The following is a 22,512-nucleotide window of genomic DNA, read 5'->3' as shown; positions in this document are numbered from 1 at the left end:
AGTTAACAGTTAACAGGTAGCACTAGTACTTAAACGCGTGGCTGCTCTAGCTATAGCTTTTTAGCTAGAAATTATTTACTAAGGGCTATTTTAAACTTTTAAAATTTAGCTTTATTATTTCTTAATTAGGAAGTACATACAGCTTTAAGATCTAACTAAAATAACAGATATTTAGGCATAGATAGGGGCAAATTGTTGCTTTATTAAAGTTCTTATAGATTTAGTGAGGCAGAAAAGACGCGACGTGAATGCCAAGACATTGCACGGATTAACGCACACAATAGATTATCTGTACTTAGCTCAGCTTGCAGGCCTTAGCGGGCACCTAGGTGGCGTATGTTCTCTCTCTCTCTCTCCCACCACCATCATCGCCGGATAGCCACTGTGTGGCATTTTGTACAGTCCTATTGTCACCCCAGGGTCCTAATTTCTTCTTATTTGTCACAACCCTCAGCTTGGTTCCTGACACTGCTACTTACAGTACGAAGCACGGTCCTCATCACAATGGAAACGGCAAGCAAGACTGAAAGGTCCCCGGAGCCACCAGTCCGGATACTGGTCCAAACCTTAACCCACTTGGTCCCAGGAAATGACAGTTTTGAGCGAACGTTTTCAATATTGAACCGTATATGCCAGCACCACTGGAACTGTGATTTCAGTGTTCCGAAATTCCGCTGGGCGTCGTACAATTGTCAATTTGCCTTTAACAACCGACGTTGCTTCTTCCTAGTAGATTATGGTGAATCTCAGAATGATGATGATGTGCCTGTTCTGTTCTATGAGTGGACGGGAGAGACTCTGTAAGACTCTGTTCAAGCCGATAACCCTGTTAAGCTAACACTAGCCGCATAGAAAACCACTACCACAACTAGCAAGGGACCAAGAGATCCAGGCTAAGCTTAAAGAAGATGTTCCTTTTACTTGGCAGCCATCGAAACGTGAGAAGCCAGAACTTCCGATACCTAAGCTTGTAAAATCAAGACTTTCTTATGAGGAAAATCTTCTGGTTTCTGAAATGGATTACATGAGGGAGCATCCGGAGGATGTAAAATGGCTTAAGGTCCATGTTAGGCCTAGACTATGGAGGAAATTTGTGGCTGAGATGAATGCCAACAAGTCTCCTGGTGATCCAGACATCGAAGAATAGCTGTGATCATCGAGGCTATTGGAAGGCAGATGCCATACGCGCCTGTCTTTAATGGAAATCAAGTATGATGTAAAAAAGGGAATGTAATAGCAGCGTAGCAATCACCGAGGGAGCGTCAAGACTGAACTCTGCCCTCTGTCTACGGAGGGAGTCTCTTATCTAAGGCGACCTTTGTTGCGCCAGCGTTTCGGTGATGTTTCGCAGGCGCCTATTCCTTGTCGTGGTGGTGCTGTATCTGCCCACCATGACCATCTCCCAGGGCACCCTTAGGGTCATCCGATGCCCCTGTTACATATGGTCCCTGTTACATATGACTAGGCCAAGAGAAGAGAAACATTTCATTTCTATATTGATTAGAGCACTACTTATGGAACTCACGAAAAAGAGCAAGCCTAGATGGGATACACTTCGTTTGAAGCTGATCGGATGGCCACCGATTAGAGCTGACTACTAGGCTTGTCGTCGGATCCGCGTCTCTACTATGGTGTTGAGGCACAGCCAAAGTTGTCGATACGCAGGACTACTATCAATCGATCGCAGCGAGGTTGCAGCTCGGTCATACACGCTAAAATCTCGCTTGTCGGCTAAATTTCGGCCAATGTATCCAAAAGCTCGCGCGACACGGGAAAACTTCCTCCAAACAGCACCCACCACTACGTCAGGTCGCAGCCTTAAAACTCTCTAAAAACTCTCTAAATTAAGCGCTATTTCTATCTAAATAGAATCCTTAAACCCCTACAGCAGCCTAAGTACTTGCGTAAGTCCTATTCCTCTTATTATTTAGCTCACTCACTTTTAGGTAGCGCCCTACTAAAAAGTAAGAGCCTAGATATTGTATCCTAATTGTATCTGCAGCAATTCTACATTAATTATTGTACACTCTATTATTTGCTGCGTTGTGTTCTAGATTAGGTGCAAAAGACAGTACATATAAGTACATTTAGAATACAATTCTTTAATTTAAGTTTATACTTAATATTATCTAGAATAGTGTTTAGAATAAAGAGATGCAACTCTTTATTAAAAGTAAGAAAAGTAGTGTAGCTACTTAAGTTATCTAAAGCTTTAATTCTCTATATGCTAAGTGTTAGTGCTAGGTTAACAATTATAGGGTAAGTAAGAATTAACTCTAGATATAATTCTTACCTTAAGTAATGTATTTTAATTATATTTAGCACTTTATCTCTAGTTATTCTAGTCTACCTAAGCATGTTTGCAAAGCACATGCCCTGCTAATTATTAGAAATTAAGCTAAAGGACAGAAGAAAGTAGCTAAACTTTAGATTATTAAAGGTATACATTTTAGATATAATTCTTAAATTTTAGTTATGCATTCTAATTATATCTAGATATGTATAAGGCAATTATAGAGACTATTTAACAGGCAGCAAAGAATAGTAACAAGAATGCTAGGCTTGCTTTGCGTTAAGATCCTGTACGTTTTGCTACTTATAAGATACATTACTAGAATAGCACTAATTATATCTAGCTGCTAAAAACTTAGAAAGAGATCTATATAGATGCCTGCGTAAAGAAGAAGCAAGTTGCTGCTAAGAAGAAGGTAGTTAAGGCAGCTAAAAGTAGTATAACTAAGGTAAGATACTTTTTAGATACATTCTTTAAATTATATTTTAATTATATCTAGCATAAAAGAAAGGTTAACTTAGAGGACAATAACTATAATCTAAATAAAGACATAAAGGTTAAAGATAGTAAAGTAAGTTAGTTCTAGATATAATTTTTAGATTTATATTTTAAATGTATTTACACTTACCTTTTTAGGTGTTTAACTACAAAGTTAGCTGTGTTATTTGCTATAACAATTCTAAAGTAAGTATTATTTAGATATTATATATAAAATATATCTAAAAGTCTTAGTCTTCTAACAACCTGTTCACAATCTACGTTGCTAAAGGTGTAAAGATGCCTATAATTCTAGGTAAAACCTTTAAAGTATGTAGATATATTCTAGATACATTACTTAAGTTTAAATACTAATTATATCCTAGTTACCTAATATCTTAGCCCTACTTTGCATTATTTCTGTCTATAATAATAGTTACAAATCTCTGTGCGTAAACTGTGGCAAGGTGACTAACACGCGTAGGGCTTATAAGCGTAAGTGTTTTCTATTTAAGATATAATTCCCTAAATTTTAGGTTATGTATTCTAATTATATCTAGAATGCACTTTTAATAGGGCCTGTGCTAGCTGTAACTACTTCCCTAAGTAGGATGTACCCGCTAACTAGTATACAGGCCTAACTCATAAGGGTATCCTGCGTAGGCACATTTAAGCAGATAAGGAGTAGTTCTAGATACAATTACTAGATATACATAAAAGGAGCTATAGAAATTTAATTTAGATACATTACTTAGAGTTTCTTTTTTAAGCAGCTTAAGCTACTTTTTAAAGATAAAGATTTTATTTAGATATAATCTAGAGGATTTTTTAAGCAGCTAAGGCTGCTTTTACAAGAGGTAGATTTATTACAGATACAATACCCCTACATTAACTTAGGCGTTTTATTAAAATATAATTCTAAAGCTAATAGCTTTCTCTAACCTAAAAAGCAATTTAAATATAATACTTTGTTTTTAATGTTTAAAAAGTAAACTACTTAAAGGCTAAAATTAATATAATATTAAAACTAATTTATATTACTTAATGTCTTAAAAGTATTTTTTAAAGGTCCTAAAAGTAGTTATTTGTATAGTTAATGTCTACTTAACTACTTTATCTTTAAATCTAATAATAATTATGTTAAGAATAATACTAATAGGTATAAAATAGAAAGCGTAGGTGTATATTATAATGCTAAACATAATTAAGAATATATTATAGATGCGTTTATAATCTATCTAGCTACTTATATCTACTTTTGTTATCTACATCTAAGTCCTTTATAGCTAAGCTTATTGCTAGATAACGCTTCTTGTATTAGATCTTAAGAGCTAGGAGCTCTATTTAGTGTTTTTTAAGCTTAAACTGCTGTATATCCTATTTATCTACTACAGTTAGTAGCCTTAGAAGTGACCCTTGTAATAGGATGTGGTGTAGCTTTAAAGGTAAACTAGTTAAGCTAGTAATAGGGTTAGTAATGCATTTAGAATGTAATTTAGTTGTATTCTACTGCTTCTCTAGAGAAGGGACACATAGAGATAGGGTAGATTTAGAGTAGGTAAGCAATGTATCTAATATGTATCTAATATGTATCTAAACATACCTTGTTAATTTTAGAACGCAAGACAGCAACTTAGCAGACAAGACAAACACTCTATAAGACTTAATTAGTGCCTAAAAGCTTTATTTAGCTAGCTAACTACAGCAAGCACTACTAGGTATATTACTGCTTAAGGTAGCAGTAAACAGCACCTAGTCTTTACTTTCCTTTGTAAGATTAATTTCTTTTATTTTTATAATCCCTTACGCTGCAACACACTTTAGAATGTATTAAGAATTAATTTTAAATACATTTTAAAAGCTTGCTTACTTTTACAAAGCATATGCTCCTTATACTGCTTATTTATTAAGCAATTACAGTAGGTGTGGGATACACCTTTGTCCTAGGCAGTACACTTCTCTATAATATGTTAATCTATAGACTAGGCCCTAATTAGAATGTAATTAGTATGTATTTTAAATTAAATTAGAATGTAATAACAAGTAGAACATACCTAAAAACTGTAGGCAGAAGATGCTGCTAGGTTCTATAAGCATAGAACGCATTTGCTGTCTGCTTAACGCTATTAGTGTGCAGGCGTTGTTAAAGGAAGTTAGAAGTAGGAATATTAGAAAGATTTAGATTTAATCTAGCAGCAATTATAAAGTGTTTTTTATAGTAGGCCTACTGCTAGATTAAATTGCATTTATTCTCTAGGATATAATTAGCAACATTATAAAATGCATAATAAATAAATTCTTAAAACATACTAATTAGTAGATCTAGGATCTAGTAATATTTAGTAGCTAATGCCTCTAGTATAGTAACTATTTAGGTATAAATAAAGTAGCAAGTCTATCTAGGCCTAGCAGCTCTCTTAATACTACGCCTAAAGTAGACGCAGCAGAAGATAAAAAGTTGCCTTACTTGCCACCTCTAATTACAGCTGTACAGATTAATAGACTAAAGCTAATGCGCAATACTTGCATATAATTAGTATCTATTCTTATTAGTTTTAGCATAATACAGAATGCATTTTATATCTACTTACTAGCTAGTTGCTTTCTATCTATATTAGCAACTAAGGCTATTAAGCCTTTGCTATGTAAGTATTAGAAGTAGAGTTGTTTATTTGTTATCTTAAAGACAAGCTTATTAATACGCGCTATTATACACTAATAAGTAACACGCCTAGCGCTATTAGTAATAATATAAAAATATAGAACATCTAGATACATTAACAATATATCTAGAATGTATATAAATCTGTAACTTACTCTTCTTATACTTCTTACTTTATAATACAGCAATAATCTTATTAAAGGCGGTGTTATAAATATGTTTAAAAAACATATTAATCTTAAAGGACTTCTATTAGAGTAAAAGCTTAATCTGCTGCTTATAGCAACAGATAATTATAACCCTATTAGTATTATTATAGTAGCTTTAGATATAGCGCTAGATATATTAGAAATGCATTTTAAATGTATTTATAAAATATACTTACCTCTTCTACTAGCAAGAAACGCTGCTAATAATACTTAGCTAGTACACCACAGGTGGTCTTGCCTTAGGGATAGGCAAGTAGGCGTTCTTAGTATAGAAGACGCCTAATTTAATCTTTATTTACAAAAGACTAGTAAATCTAAAGAAGGGTAGCTGCATAGTAGTTATTACAGAATTAATAAAGCATTAGGCTCTACAAGAACTAGGCTGTAGCAGTAGGTTTAGTTCTAAATACATTTTAAATATATATAGAATGTTTTTACTTACTAAGCATTATGTTAGGTGTAACGTAGTTAGCTATTACTCTAACTAAATAATTAACAACATCCTCTAGAGCACAACTAGAAGGAGGAGGGCAACTAATATGTGTCTTAAATAAAACAAATATTGTAATTAGCTTGTTAATCTAGTTATTAAAGACAATAAAGTAGAAACAAAGGGCACAGCTGTTATATTAGACTATGTTTCCTTAGCCTTGTAGATAGTTAATACCTAGATACATTAAAAGTTAATTTAGAATAGATATATAGCTGTTCTTTAAATAGACTTACTGCACATTTAGCGCTTTAAGATGCTTAGCTTAACAACACTATAGTATTTAGGTGCCTCTTAAGGTACCTTAACACTACGCACTAACCTTTCTAAAAGAGGCTTATTAAAGGTATTAGGCAGAAGCTACTTATAGAAGTGCTTGCTACACTCTTCTAAAGCTGCGCAATAGTTCTTGTAGGCTAAGTAGGGAGTTAATCTGCTATTTAGGTCCTAGATATATTAGAAACCTGTGCTAAATGTAACAAAAGCGTTATAGAAATATATCTAAAAGTAGGCTTACTAGAAATCTTAGCTGCTTAATTATAAGCTTACAGCTCTCTACCTATAAATTATAGGCTTTATGTATGTTAAACCTAGTTTATGCCCCCTAGAAAATTACTATAGATTTACACCTCTTTAAATCTGTTTCTAATATATTATTAATTGTACAGAGCTCTGCGTAACAAGCCCACATTAAATCTAAAATCCATTCATATTGCATGTTAGATAGGTCTAGATGTAGGTATTCGCAGCCACAGAATCCTGTGCACTGATATTCAGCACAGAGGGCATTACACCTAAGGTAGGGTAAGTAGACTAGGCGGAACAGTAAGACAACTTAGCACAAGAATTAGTAACTCTAATATAATAACAATATATTAGTAATAAATTCTTAAAGTATCCTTAAAAAATTAGCTACTGTAAGTACCTTTAACATTAATATAGCTTACTACTAAGTAGAGTTATTGTAATTAAGTACATAAGCGTACCTATCTAGATGTGTATAGGGGTATTTAGGTAGGATCTAGCTACTGTCTATCTTACAGGCAACAATAAGGTTAACGCTCTTAGTAAGTGCTAGCTATACATTGTCTTCCTCCTATAATACACTTAAAGTACATTTTAAATAAATAATAAATGTATCTTAGAGCTTACTTACCTGTACATTAGGGCCTATAGGCTTAACCTCTAGTAAGGGATAGCTACGCTCTTTAGCAAGGGCCTTGTCCTTGTCCTTAATAATAAGGTCCTGTGTATTAATAGCAAGATTGTTAACTAAGGTTTAAGCTTGCTTAACTAGGCAGTAGTATTGCTAGATAACTTCTGTAAAAGAAGGCATAAGAGAAGGTACAGTATTAGGAGACATTAAAGATATAAATTGTTAAGTTTCTAGATACAAAAAGGCTTATTGCAATTATATTCTAGAATGCGCTAGATATGCTCCTAATTTATAATTAAAATGTACCTACGCTGCTATTTGCGTCCCTTGCTTCTGTTGCAGGGCTATTACCTTTTACATACTAGCTTTGTAGCTAAAAGATAACCTTACATATACAAAAGTTAAGCTAGACATAAAAAAGTTAAGCTAGATACAAAAAAGTTAAAAGCTAACGCAACACTTTCTGCTTTTAATTTCTAACGCTTGGCTGCTCAAGCGAGTTTTTAGCGTGTATGAACGAACTGTACGCACACAAAGTACAGTCAACTCTCGATGGCGCGATGCGCGATATAACAATAACTTAACATAGCGATATTGTTTTAGCTCCTAAATTAATTTCCTACTAGAAATTTACAATTTGCAATACTTACTATAGTATAGGCTTTTTAATTAAATATTGTTATATTAAGAAAAGAAAATGCTACGTATAGCAATTACTAATAAGCAGCAGTGTGCTCTGCAATTTAACAGCAGGCATAGTGGCCTATCCTAGAAGCTATCCTCTTTAACTAGCAGCAGCACCTTAAGAGCTCTGGCAGCAGCACCTTAAAAGCTCTGGCAGCAGAGTCTCTAGCAATATCCTTATTAAGAAAGCAAAGGCTATCTATCTGCAGATACCTAATTACGTTAGCCTCTCTGTACTAGAGTTTAACGTAGGCTAGCTTACTAACTTTAAGCAATGTTATAATATTAAGCTCTATAAGCATCACAGTAAGGCTGCTTTTGTGCTAGCCTAAGCTAAGCAGAAGATAAGGGCTATTAGAACGCTGTGTAGAGAGTACACAAAGGAGGATATATTTAATATAGACAAGACAGGTCTATATTAGCAGTAAGTGCTATTATTAGGCCTCTTAACTAAACCTTAGCTTAGTAGAAAAAAAGATAAAAGCTAGATATTAATTATATGCTGCTATAACTTTACTAGCAGCTAGCGCTTTACTTTCTAGGCTATTAGAAAGGCAGCTAGGCTACATGCTCTATGTTGTGTTAACCTTAAAGCTCTAGACATCTAATAGTTATTAAATCTAAAGGCGTAGATAAACTATATAGTTATAAAGGACTAGCTATAGGCCTTTTATTAGTAGATTAGAACTAGGACTATTCTACTACTTATAGACAACTATAGCGCTTATATATTAGAAGTTAATTTAATGCTACTTTTACTAAATATTTAAATTTAATAGCTACTAGTAAATTTTACTAGTATTTATTAGCTACTTAATTAAGGCGTAATTAGTTAATTTAAGCACTGCTATAAAAAGTAGTAGATACACTATATAGTCTTTAGCTATAAGCAAGGCGCTAATCTAGCTACTAAAGTTAACCTCTACTATGCTCTATGCTAGGCCTCTTAAGCCTAGTATAATAACCTTTATAGTAATGTAGTCTATTGCTGCTTCTACTAAGCTAGAATCTAGCTTATATAAGAACTAATCTGTTTACCTAATCTAGAGAAGCAGCCTTAGTAGAAGCTAAAGAAGCTATATAAACAGGTACAGCACGCTAGCAGAATCTAGAACACTATAAGTTTTAAGAACTTCTTTAATCTTATTAATAAGAATAATAAGCCTAATTAATTTAACTTTAATATAGTAGACGCTATTATAAGGTATAGCTAGCTACTAGCTATAGTTAAAAAGAAATTAGAAGATAAAAAGGCTTCTATACAGATACCTACCCTTGCTAAGGCAGAGCAGGCTCTTAAGCTACTACTTTTATATTAAGAACATATAGATAGGACAACTTTTTAGTAGATAAAGACTCTACAGCAGCTGTATACTAAAGTAAAGGCTTAGAAATCTAAGCAGGCTGTCTAGAGCACCTTAGATAGTTAGCTTACGTAACTATTTTGCTATAACAATATTTTAATATAATAATATAATCCTAGCTCCCTGTTTGTATCGCGCCATCAAGAGTTGACTGTAGATCTGCGCGGAGGCTCCCTGGCCGGTTCTAGAAGGAACGGTTTCGGCAGCAGGTAGGCTCCTGTTATGAGAAACTCATTGGAGACATAAGCGAACGCTAGGGCCAACCTCAGCGGCTAATAGGACAAAAGGCGGTATTACGAATCACGTGGCCTTATCACGTGATCCAATGTAAGCGACGCAGCGACACCCTTACGTATATATATATTGTTTGTACGTGCCTACGGCCGAATTAAGTTGCCTGAAACAGTTGGCTATCTAGCCCGTGCGTTAGGGGCTATGTGTACTTAACAACCCTCTTTCTTTGTACAAAGAGAGAGGGCAGTAGTCAATTATAAGAAGATTCTTGCCTGCTCACCCTTGTCACAGGCTGTACGCTTAGCGTACAGCTGCCCACCACCTACCGCGTGCGTAGCCACACAGAGAAGGGACCCACTACCAGATGCGTAGCCATCTAGAGGAGTGAGCCAACCGACATAACGTACTTCACAGGCAAGTTGCTTACACACCTAAGTTGCTTACTTTTACTAAGACCCTACTAAACTACTTTTCTTACACTAATGCATTCTTAACAACACTACTTAGACGTGCTAAAAGAATGTTAGATATAGCTTACACTTTAAGCTTTTAAATAAGACATAAAACTTTTAAAGAAACATGCTACAGCTATAACTATATAAAGTCTCTTAAAAAAAATAGTAAATAACTAAGGCGCTAAATAACTTTTATAAGCAAATTTTATAGCTAACTTATAAAGGCTAAGTAATAATAAAAAGTAGGTAATTATTAAGAACATACTTAGGCTATATGCGTAAAGATTTTTCTTTTAAATAGCATTTATAGCTAATATAGCTAATTCTTGTTACGTTCCTTACTTGACAAGAGTGTCCGACAAGTACTCGGGCCAGAGGGTGGTGCAATGACAAGGAGTAAGAGAGGTAGAGTGTACAGGCCTACTAGTTAAACTTAGGGAGTAGAGGCTAGAAGAGTAGCCTAACGTGGTTTTCCCTTGACAGCAGTATAAGGCGCTAGGTTAAATAGTTTAGTTAAATAGGAGCAGAGGTATATATATGTTACAATCCTTGCTTCGTGGAAGCACTCGGGCTAAGATTATTCCTAGGGTAAGGACAGGAGTGAGGGGCCAACAGTAGAGTGTACAGTCCTACGTAAAGGCTAATGGGCTGATGGAGGATAGTAGGGTAGCTGGATCGTGGTTTGTCCCTTATTGTAGCAGTATACAGGCTAGGTTAAACAGTCCTGTTAGACAGGATTAGAGGTATATATGTTGTAAGATATACAAATAGTATTGCAGCTCTTTAGAAAGCTAGAATGCTACTTAGTCTATGTAAAGATGTACTTAAATAATAAACTAAACATTAAACACGCCTTCTAAAGGTCGTTTAAGGTTAAAATTATATACATGTCTAGGGGTGCTAAGAATAAGTTGCCTAAGTTTAGATAAGCTTACTAAAGGCAGCTTATCTAGCTTACTTAGACTTGTTTTATTTTCTTAGCTTTAATCCCTACTAGATAATGCATTTTTCTGTAATCTTAGGCAGCTGCGCTGCCTCTATGTCTTCTAACTAGTCTGTAGACAAGCTCTGCCCTAACTTAGCTAGATTGTAGAGCACCTCTAGTGGAGTTACGTTAGTCTAACTATAGACTGTAACACGCTGCCTCCCCCCCCTAGCAGCGTCCTTGCCGCTCTGCTTACACAACTGCGTTAGTAAGAGTTTGTTTATAAGGTGTGTGCTTACTTACTAAAAGGCATTTATAACATCTACTTTTTTTATACTAAATAGCTTGCTAGTCTTATTTATTTTATTATTTCTATGTTGCCCTCTGTTTTAAACCTCTTTACTAGACAAAGATAAGACCCTGCAACACTTACTAGTCCTTAGAGTTATTCTATGTGTTAACCCTCTTCTTAGACAGGTGCGTAGAGTGTGTAAAAAATAATAATAGGTGTAATGCTTTTATTTCTAACACTATGTAAAAGCGTTTAAAGAAAAAGAGAGAGAAACTTCTTTATACTACTAAGGTAGTAAGGGTTTGTAGTTAGAAGCTTACTAAGGAGCTAGCTAAGAAGCTAGCACGTTTATTAAAAAAAAAGATAGAGGTAATAAAAAAAAGCATTCTAAATAGGATTATATCTAAAAATTACTAGATCTGTTAGAGGCTTACTATACAAGGTATTTAGAGGGGGACCTTTCTTCCCTAGACAAGATAGCCGCTCTTAAGGCTACTATAAAGAGTTAATTGCCTCCCTAACCTCTTTCTGCTAGTACTTGTCTTTAAAGGCTACTGCTATCTAATAATAATGTGGCTGTTCCTTTTAAGATAGATGCCTTATTGCCTAGCTAGTTCCTTTTAGACAAGTCTAGAGGTACTCTTATACTAGCTGCTGCGCATTCTACAGGTTCTTAGCTAGCTTCTAAGTATTTTTACTAGTAAGCTATTTTATTTATTTTACTAGAAATTTCTTTTTATTTCTTTAGTTGCTAATAATCTGTTCTACTTTATATTCTATTTCTGTTTATTTCTATTTCTATGTTAATAAGAGGATTTCTTTAAGTGCCTTTTCTAACTTTAAAATATAGAACTATAGGTGTATCCTTATATGTAAGAGAAGCTTTAGCTTATAGTTGTTACTTTAGGTTTATAGGACTTTATAAGGTCTAATTCTTTTCTTTGCTAGCTTCCTTAAGAGTTAAGGTATTTTAAGGTTCTTAGTTTTAAAGTATATATAGTCTCTTAGATAGATTTCTAGTCTACGTTTTTATATTTAATTTGCGTATTATTCTATTATCTTTTAACTAAATTTAGCTTTAATTACTAACTTTTAGTGTATATTTTATAAATTTAACAGTTAGTTAATTAACTCTAGTAGGTCTATAAGTTAATTTCTATAAAGTGTATAATTAAAGTAATAGCTAAAATTTGCTTTATATAAGGTCTTTTTTGTTATTGTAGATTTTACTGTGTTAATAGCAAGTTGCGCTATTAGGAGCTATTCTGCCTAGTTGTTCTAACTATGTAATATGTACTATCTTAAGTACCTTTCTACTTTAGCATTTATTTATTTAGTCTAACTGTCTATTTGCAGATAATATGCTATAAATAGTTTATATGTTACGCTAAGATGTCTTATAGCAGCTTTCTAGAATTTGCTAGTAAATAGTTTATTCTTATTAGAGACAATAATCTTAGAACATCTATGTACTAAGATTATATTTTGTTTAAGTTTATATATAAACTTCTTAGCTGTTATAGTCTTTTCTAATAGCTATATGTGTAAAAATTTTGTAGTTTTGTTTAAAGCTATAGTTATTATGTTACACACTTATTCTATACTAGGTTCTTTTAATAGAGGAAGTCTAGTTATAAAATTTATAGTTATTATTATTTATAGCTACTTAGAGTCTTTAATAAGTTAGAGATATCTATATGTTTATGCCTTTAAAGGTTATTTCTATTGCATGTGTTACATTTCCTAAGCACCTCTATGCACAGTTGCTTTATCTTAGGTATTAGTTAAAGTATAGCTGTCTTTAATTTCTTTTATAGAGTGCTAATCCCTAGGTGTTTAAACATTAAGGATTTATAATATTTATAGATTAGGTTTTTTCATCCTTACTTTATTATAGTAAGCTTGTAGAATTCTTCTATAGGCTAAAGCCTGTTATATATTAGTCCTTCTTTTATTTTCTTAAAAAAGGTAAACCTTTTAGTTCTTTTGTTTTCTTTATTAAAATAGTTAGGTTTTTAGCTAAGAGTGTTAGCCTACTAATTTTAAGCTCTAGGGACATACTTAATAATGCAGTTAAACTAGGCAAGTTCTATTGCTTATTATACATGCATTAGAGAGAGCTTCTTTATTGTTAGAAACGTAACTAAATTAGCATAGTCTGTTATAGTTAAAACATTTTCTTATTTTATGCAACTCTGTTGCCTAGACTTGTACTGCGTTTAGTATTACTTTTAATTCTTTATTAAGTATGCTATAGTCTGCTTTAGGTCCTAAAAACTTTGCTAAGTAGTATGCTACTAGATGCTATTTTCTGTTGTCCTGTTTTTAATAAAGGGCTGCACTACTTGCTTTTAAGAACGCGTCTGTGTAGACTTTTATATCTAGCCTTAAGTTGTACATTTGTAGTACTAGTTTAATAGTTACAGCCTATTTTAATGCTATAAAGGCATTATTTATTTATAGGGTCTAAATAAATTTTGTAATTACTTATTCTTTTATAGTTATGTGAGTTAGTAGTAGAGTAATCTTAGAGTAGTTTTTAATTATTTGTCTAATATATCTAGATAGTCCTAGAAATCTCTTAACTTCTTTAACTATTATAAGTTTAGGCTATTCTAAGACTTTCTATATTTTAGCTAGGTTTATCTTAATTTTATTACTATTAATTATAAATCTTAGGTACTCTGTTTCTATAATATAGAATTTATATTTAGATAATTAAAGATAGAGTTTATATTTTTATAGTTTATTTAAAACTTTTCATATCTTTTATATGTAGTCTTCTAGGCTGTCCCTTAAGTAGATAAGGACGTTATCTAGGTACACTAGTATAAAGACATTCAGGTATAGGTTTAAAGCTGTGTTAATAATCCTTTAGAATGTTACAGAGGCATTTGTTAACCTAAACAGCATTACTCATAGCTTATATAAGCCTTATAGAGTGCAAAAGGGTATTAGCTATTTATTTTCTTTTTTTATTTATGTTTTATTAAATCTGTCTTATATATTAAACTTTGTAAAATACTTAGTTTCTTTTAGTTAGTTTATTATGTTTTATATAATTAAAAGAGGAAACTAATTTTAGATTATGTTATTATTTAAAGTTTAGTAGTTCTAGTAAACTTTAATTTTTCCCTTTTTTTTTTTTAACAAAGACTACTGCTAAAGCTACTAGGCAGTAGCTTTCTTAGATATAGCCTTATACTAACATTTAGTTAATATATTTCTGCAAGGCTTTCTTTTACATCCTTATTAAGAGGCAGAGCTTATAGGTCTTTAGGTTAGAATCCTTTACTAAGTTTATAGCGTAGTCCTATAGTTAGTGTAGAGGTAGTTCTTCTAGGTCCTCTAGCGTCTTAAACGTGTCTCTGTAATCCTTATATTTAGTTAGAATAGCATGTCCTTTCTAGATTCTGTAAATGCTAACTTATTTTACATCTTTATTTACTTTAAGTTTTTTATAGGAGACTTTTTTTAGTTTTTTTTTATTACTCTTACTACTCTAGCTTTTAGCTCTTAGTAAGGGAATTTCTAAAGTTTTTATTTCTTTAGGTAGTAACTGCTGCTCTGTTTAGCTTATTTATAGATTATGCATAAGTTATTATAGCATGCTAACTATGTTATGCATGTATAGTCTTTAGAGTTTTTAATAGTTATTATTTTTTAATTAATAGCTAGGTTATGTTTTTTAAGCTAGTTATAGCCTAAAATTATATTATACTTGTCTTCTAATAGTAGTATACTTATAGACTTTTAATCTTTTATGTTTAGTGTTTCTAAGTCTTCTTTATATGTTTCTAGGTTAATCTATCCTCTGCTGTACTCTAAGGACAAAGTGTTAGTAAGGGTTACCTTAAACAGGCTTTTTTTTAATTTAGAATAGAATGCTTTGCTTTTCTACCTAAGTTACATCTATTGCTGTAAAAGTGCATCTGCTGTTAATAAGAGCTAGTCCTGTTTATCCTTTAAACATAAAGGTAGTTATTAGACTCTATTCTTTAGCTTGTCTTACTACTACTAGTGCTTTTGTTTGCAGTTACGGAGCTCTCCATGCGCTAGCCACCAACACTCCTTTGGCGTACTGCTGCCTAGCAATGCCACCTGCTGCAGCCTAGAGCTATTGGTGGCCTTAAGTCACATGATGGGTTCATCTAGTACTATATAAACCCGTAGTTGCCCTCCTTTAGCAATACAATGCAGTTCCTCATGTCTCTAGTGCCTTACATAGCTTCACAGCTTTTATGTTATAAAATATTTCTTTTTTATTATCTACTAAGTAAGAGTTAATGTTTTTCTATAAGTTATAAAATTTTTTATTAAAAATTTTTTTTTTTATAAAGTAAGTGTTCTTTAACGCAGCAGTTAGCTACCTTGCACTTATAGTCCTCTACTAAGTAATAAGTTAGTATATTGTCCTCCTTGCATGTAGCTTTTTACTAGAAATAGTAGAAGCAGCAGCTGCTTTAATTATAGCACTTAGGCTACTTACTTAGTTCCTCCTAAACTAATAAGGTCTAACATGTGTAATAATTAATATTTTTATAGGTAGAGGCTGTTTTATACTATAAGTTTTTATTATATTTCTTTTATATTAGCTACTAACGTACCTAACAGGTTGGCCGGCCACACAGGTTAGCCGGCCACTTTTGCTAAGCCCCTACTAAAACCACCCTATTCTAGCGCAAAACAGCCTACTTTAGCCCTATATAAAGCAATATACTATAAGATATTATTTAAAGTCTACTTCTACTACTTTTTTACATATATGTAAGTTATGCCTAGTCTAATTACACTGCCTATATTACTTTTAACTTAGCTTACTTTCTTTAGCGCACACTTATGTCTTTAGCTTCTTTCTATTACTACACGCTTTAAACTTCTTTAAAGTAGTTAGACAAGCCTTATTTTTAACTATTAAAGTTTTTTTTGCCTAAATTTGCTTTTTTTTAATGTAATTTATGTTATGTAGTAGCTTTATTTACTACTTAAAGCTTTATAATCTTCTTTTACACTAACACTAGCTTATGCGTAATAATTGCTGCCCCTTTTAAAACTTTTTTAAAAGCCTTTACTATAAACATTAGTAAGCTATTTATATGCCTTTAAATTTTTACTTTTATAAGTATTAATTATAACTTAAATTTAAAAGTATTACTAAAGGTTTACAACTGCTAGGGCTTATTATTAATAAGTAGTAGTAGTAATAAAGTATATAACTAGATATTAAGGGCTATTTTAACTTATTCTAAGTTAAATAGAACTAAACTAGCGCTTTAAACCCCTTTTTAGATATTACTAAAAATAATTACTATATTATAGGCATATATAAAGCATAGTAGAAACCTAAGTTTTATAATATAAGTAATTTAGTTATACATAAAATTTTTAGCTTAGCGCTTATACACTTTTTTAAAAAAGTAAAATAACTTATATTAAGAAGCTATAAAAAGTATAATAAGTGTAAAAGCATATAAATAGTAATAATTTTATTTTTTTTATAGTACTACTAAAAATTAAGTAAGTTATAGCTTTTATAGCTATTAATAATAAAAAGCTAATAAGCACTTATAACTTTTTTTTATATGCTTATTAAAGTGCTTTAACTACTACAGCTTAAGCTTATTTATTATCTATCTATTTTTAGAAACTATAATAACCTAGTTTTAAAGTAAAAAATTTTTTATACTAAGTAAAGAAGTAATAGCAGCCTTTAAAAATAATAAAAAGTAAAATAGTCTACTTTATTATATTAATGCCTTAAATAACTATTATTTACTTTTTATTACTTTACTATATTACATTTAGCTGTTTTTATTTTTTTAAAGCTATAATAACTACTTTAGTTAATATCTAGCTTATTATAAAGCTTAACTTATTAAAGTTATATATGTCTTTATCTTAAATACTATATGTCGCGTATACTAAGAGCCTTGGCTGGGGCTTAGAGCCTGGGACTGGGGCTTAGAGCCTGGGACGCAGCTCGGGATCTGGAGATATTATGTTCCGAAGCTTAGTGTATATAAGGAGAGCCCTTAGCTCTCTTAGATAGCAGAGTTACTTTATCTAATCTTCTAAACAGCTACTGCTAGGCTATTTTATCCTCTACAGTTATAGGCCTAGCGCTTTAAGAACCTAGGATAATTCTTTTTATATAACTATAGCGCTAGCAAAAGCTGTTTAGAAGCTTTATTTTTTATCTTTATATATCTTTATTACCTCTAAAGCCTATGTTATAGCTAATTAAGATGCTCCTCTCCTAACAGGAGCATACTAGCTTAAGGACCACGCAAGCTAGCCTCTCTAGTTTATTTAGCTCTAGTTCTATGCTCTTAGCAAAAACCTATAGGACATAATTAATTTAAATAGACTAGACGCTCTAAATCCTATAGACAGCGCTCTAAAGATGCCTACACTTAGAGTAATTACTGCTAAGAACTTACTAGAGAAGGCTAATATATAGTACTAGACTAATATTACTAAGTACTAAGCTTGCTTAAGCAACTAGGCTTTTTATGTAACATGTCTTTAGACAATCTAGAACTAGGTTAATGCAACTGTTGCACTAAAGCTTCTAAAACTTATAATAATGTAGCTTATATTAAAGAACTAATCTACTTTATAAGCACTTATATAAGCCTTAAAATAAGAGCTAGCACTAATAAACATAAGTATAAAGAATTTTATATAAGTAGAGTATAAAGCTTACCTTACTAAAGCAAAGCATAGCACTATAACTCTAAAAGCTTAGTACTAGCAGTAGCACTTTTTATATACTAAGGTAAGAACCTATAAGATTCTTAATGTAGAAGGCTAGCTAGCTGCACAAGACTTCCTAGATGCCCTAGCTCTAAAGCTTGCACTAGACTAGGCGCGCTTTATGCACTAGAGGGTTATAAAGGCTAGCGCACTTAGTAAGGAACCTCTAACAATCTAGAAAATTAGTAAGATCTTCTTAACAATGCTCTAGAAGCACTCCCTGCGTGTAAGTAACTAAAGTATAAGTATATTTATAATGCTTAGTAGATAATTAGATAATAATTTAGCCTAATTTATTTTAGCCTAATTAGGCTACCTATGCCTATGCAGAGCTCTAGGGTATTCCTTTTATTTATAAAAAGCAGTAGACTGCAGAAACCTTATATTAGTAGTTACTAGAAAGCTAAAGAAGCTTAGTAAAACTGCATATTAGAAGATTCTTAAGAGGCTTAAGTAGGCGCAGTATAAAGAAGTAAAGGCTATACTACTTAAAAAAGGCTACATAATTCTAGACAGAGCCTTCTCTGCTCTAAAAGCTATTAAAAAATTAGATAAGCTAGCATTTTTAAAAAGTATTATTACTGCACTTATTAACTTAGCACTTTTAGTAAAACTAGAGATGCATATAACTATAAATTTTAACACTTACTTACTCTTTATAAGTATAATTCTAGACAATAGAAGTGCTATGCACTTAGTAAATAGTATAAAGCTACTTATACTTAAGTTATTTAAAAAAGCTTAAAGTTTACACATAGTAAAAGCTATTACCTAGTTGTTTCTAATCTAGAAAACAGGAACTAGAAAGCTTAAAAAGGTGTTAAATAAAGTATAAAAAGAGTGTATAAAAGATCTTACACTATAGAAAGTAGTTATAGTAAAAGAATTTTATGTTAATATTATCTTAGAAGCTTATTTAAGAGAAAAAGGACTATAGTATTTAAAACTTAACTATACACTGCGTATAGGCACGCTAGAAAAAAATAAAGTATTTATAATACTTTACTAAGAACATAACTTTACATTTATTAAATATAAAGCTGTTTTTTTTTTACCTACTAGTGTAAAGTGTACTTTTAAATTACTAATACTTATAAACTACATTTCTACACTTAGACTTAGAAGAGCTCTAGTATACGCGTGTAGAACACCTAGGCTTTAAAGCTTTATAGGCTCTAGTTAAAAGCGCAAAGAACATATAAATAATAAGTATAAAGTAAGTACACTATAAGCACTGCGCAATAACACACGCTAAGCAGGTTATATTAAAAAGACTAAAAGAGCAAGCTCTCTGCCTATTCTAAAGAATTGCATAGGACATGTTTAATATGCTATTAGAGCGCAGCAGAGCTTTATAAATAATAATTATTAAAGACAAATACAGTAGTAAAATCTTTTTATACTTTTTTTTAGGTAAAAACACTTTTAGAAATCTAAAAAGTAATAAAAAACTTTAAAAGCATAGTGTTTAATTAATATAAGCTCTAGATTAGTAAAATATAGTAAAATAATAACACTACTACGCTCTCTTAGCATAAAAAGTTAAAGTATAAGCTTTAAGCAAAGAAGTTTAGCATTAATATTAAAAGCTTTTTACTATACACTTATAAGCTAAATAAAGCTGCAGAAAGAGCTAAATAAAAGATAATTATAAAGTCTATTAAAATAAAAAGCAGCGCAGGACTCTCTAAGAAGCTCTAGCTAGAAGTAGTAGACGCAGCAACATAGCTGTACAATATAAGCCTGTTGCACACACATAACCTATGCTTACTAAATAAAGTCTTCGACGTGTAGTTTACTAACTACTTTAGATACTATAAGCTAAAGTAAGTAAGAAGTGCTATAGCTAATTTAAAACCTAATTAGAGCAGGACCTACATATATAGCTATTATGCTTACTTACTTAACAAAGAGTAAGTAGCTAGGCGTTAGAAGCAAAGCTTTAAAGTAACTTTATAGGGCTACATAGAATATCTTGTAGGCTACAGAGCCTTAAATATCTATAAAATATAGGTTTTATTACTTAACTAAGTAATTACTATAAAAAATGTAGCTTTTAATAAGACATACTTTTATAAAAATAAAAGTAATAAGCTAATTTTTTAAAAAGAAGCCTTTAAAATTCTTAAAATTCTTAATAAGTAAAGTAAAATCTATAATATAAAAGAAGCTTTTAAGCTTTTACTTTAAAAGTTAGATAAGTAGTAAAGTAATATACTAAATTAAAGGCCTTAAAACTATAAGCTTAAAAGTGTAAAAACTAAAAAGCTTATTAAAACTTAAGTTAGCTAGCTAGAGAATTAGCACTTAAAGGTAAAAGTAACTATGTAAGTAATAAGTATAATAAGTAAGTTACTAAGGATTTACATAGTTTTTAATAAACATATAGCACTTATTACTCTAGAGCTAACTTCTAAGCTAAAGCTTACAGATAGCTCTATAACACGCTTTATACAAAGTAGGCATAAGCATACTAGTAATCCCTAGTAAGTGCACTTAACTAGAGAAGTAGATTTACTAGGCTTATTATGTTAAATAGCTAACTTACTAGTTAAAAAATTAACTCTTACTTTTTACACTAAGACATTATCTTTTATAGCTTTAGTTAAAGTAGGTAAGGCACCTTTTAAACATATATATAATAAAAAGAGCTAGAGACTAGCTACATGTATAAGCTAAAGAATATAAAGGCAAGATTCTAATAACCTAGGTAAGCCTAGAGGTGCAGGAAGTAGAGGTATATATACAACACTCTTAGAGAGAAGTAGTATACACATTGCTCTAGTTAATCTAGAGCACCTCTAAATAAACTTTTTTAAAGCATTTATTACTTATAATAACAGAGCGCTTAAAACACTTTATATAGTGTTTTTTATAGCTACTTTTTTTAAGTATCCTTAACTAAGAGCTTATAAGCTTCTAAAGAAACTTTTAAAATAAAAAGATCTATATAAATACTTATATAAAGATCTGTTTAAGATTATAGCACAGAAAAAAATAGCTACCCTACTTAAAAAAAGCACTTAAAAAAAGATTATGTAAACTAAAGTAACATCTAAGCTGCTCTTACTAAAGTAGGTATTTATATATAAATTTAACTAAGATAAGTATTTTGCTAAATATAAAGCTTATATTTATGTACGCAGTAATCTCTAGAGTAAGAACTTGCTTTAGTTAACTTATACTGCTACTCTTATAGCTAGATTCTTCTAAATAGTAATAGTAATAGCAGCTTAATTTAACTTAACAATTAAGTAATATAATGTTATAAGCGCGTTCTTAAACACACACTATAAAAGTAAGCTAGAAGTAATATATAAGCTTTTAAAAAGCTTTATAAAGCCTAGCATGTGCGTTAAGCTTTTCTAAGCCTTATATAAACTACATAACTTACTAATCTTATAGTACTAAAAGCTTTTATAGGCTTTTTAAAAGCTTAAGCTTATCTTATTTAAAAAGAAGCTATGCTTATTCTTTAACTATAATTACTATATTTTACTTTTTTTTTATATAGATAATATACTTTACATTTATTACTATAATAATAAGCTAAAAGCTTACTAATTAATTAGTGTAATTAAAAAAATGTATAAGCTAAAAAATTAAAGGCTATGTAAATAGTTTCTAAAAATTAAAATAATTAAAAATAAAAAGGCTAGAATAATCTAGCTAGTACATAACACATATATTAAGAAAGTAGTAAAAAAGTTTAACTTTATAAAAAGCGCGCTCTTTCTAGAGACTCTTTTACTATTAAAAAAGTTTATAAGCAACTAGGGATTAGTAATAAAGTATAAAATTAAAAAATACTAAAAGCGTGTAGGATTAACACTTTACACTGCAATTATAGTGCGCTCTAACATAGCGTTTATAGTATTCTAGATCTCCTACTACCTAATAAACCTAGGAAAGCAGCACTTCTAGGCAACTAAGTAATTGTGTACCTGTACTTTACAAGGTATACAGGCATATAGTATAGAGCACTAGAAGGTGCGCAACTTATTATATATAAAAACATGTCTTTTACTAATTATATAAAAACTAGATAATTATTTTATAAATATATTATTTTACTTTTTAAAAGACTAATTTTATAAAAAGTAGCTCTTTAGCTAATAGTAACTACATTTATAATAAAAGCTAAGCTGCTTACTTTAGCGCACATTATAAAAAAATTACTAGCTCTAAAACACTTTTTTAAAGAGCTTACCTTAGAGCTAGGCACACTATAGCAGATCTACTATAATAACTAGCAGATAATTAGGTTAGTAGTAAAGAAGAACGCCTAGATAACTACCTGCCTACACTATATTAATATTTAGAATATGTAGCTGCGCTAGAAGCACATAAAGAAATCTTTTAAAGTGCGCTATATTAAAATAAGCAACATGCTAGTAAATAGACTTATAAAGCACCTACTAAGGTAGTAATTTAAGCACTTTAAGCAGCTTCTTAACTTTAAAGACATGTAAATAAGCTTTTAAAAGAAGAAAGCATTAATTATTAATAGCAAGG

At 31.2% G+C, this 22,512-nt stretch overlaps 2 protein-coding genes across 2 annotated transcripts; both read left to right on the top strand.

The window, feature by feature from the left end:
• Positions 1–504: 504 nt before the first annotated feature.
• BDR25DRAFT_374000 (uncharacterized protein) lies at positions 505–1,223 on the top strand (the record flags this gene model as incomplete). Its single annotated transcript, XM_033697303.1, has 2 exons — positions 505–800; positions 853–1,223. The coding sequence occupies 2 exons, from the start codon at positions 505–507 to the stop codon at positions 1,145–1,147; spliced, it is 591 nt and encodes a 196-aa protein (XP_033544609.1). The 3' UTR covers positions 1,148–1,223.
• A 1,001-nt stretch (positions 1,224–2,224) lies between these two features.
• BDR25DRAFT_316409 (uncharacterized protein) lies at positions 2,225–3,443 on the top strand (the record flags this gene model as incomplete). Its single annotated transcript, XM_033691597.1, has 9 exons — positions 2,225–2,259; positions 2,578–2,582; positions 2,668–2,741; positions 2,793–2,864; positions 2,930–2,977; positions 3,026–3,100; positions 3,157–3,218; positions 3,255–3,265; positions 3,406–3,443. The coding sequence occupies 9 exons, from the start codon at positions 2,225–2,227 to the stop codon at positions 3,441–3,443; spliced, it is 420 nt and encodes a 139-aa protein (XP_033544608.1).
• Between the last annotated feature and the right edge of the window lie 19,069 nt (positions 3,444–22,512).

Source organism: Lindgomyces ingoldianus (assembly GCF_010093535.1).
Source record: "Lindgomyces ingoldianus strain ATCC 200398 unplaced genomic scaffold BDR25scaffold_27, whole genome shotgun sequence".
NCBI classification, from domain to species: Eukaryota; Fungi; Ascomycota; class Dothideomycetes; order Pleosporales; family Lindgomycetaceae; genus Lindgomyces; species Lindgomyces ingoldianus.
This window is presented reverse-complemented; position numbering and strand designations above follow the sequence as displayed.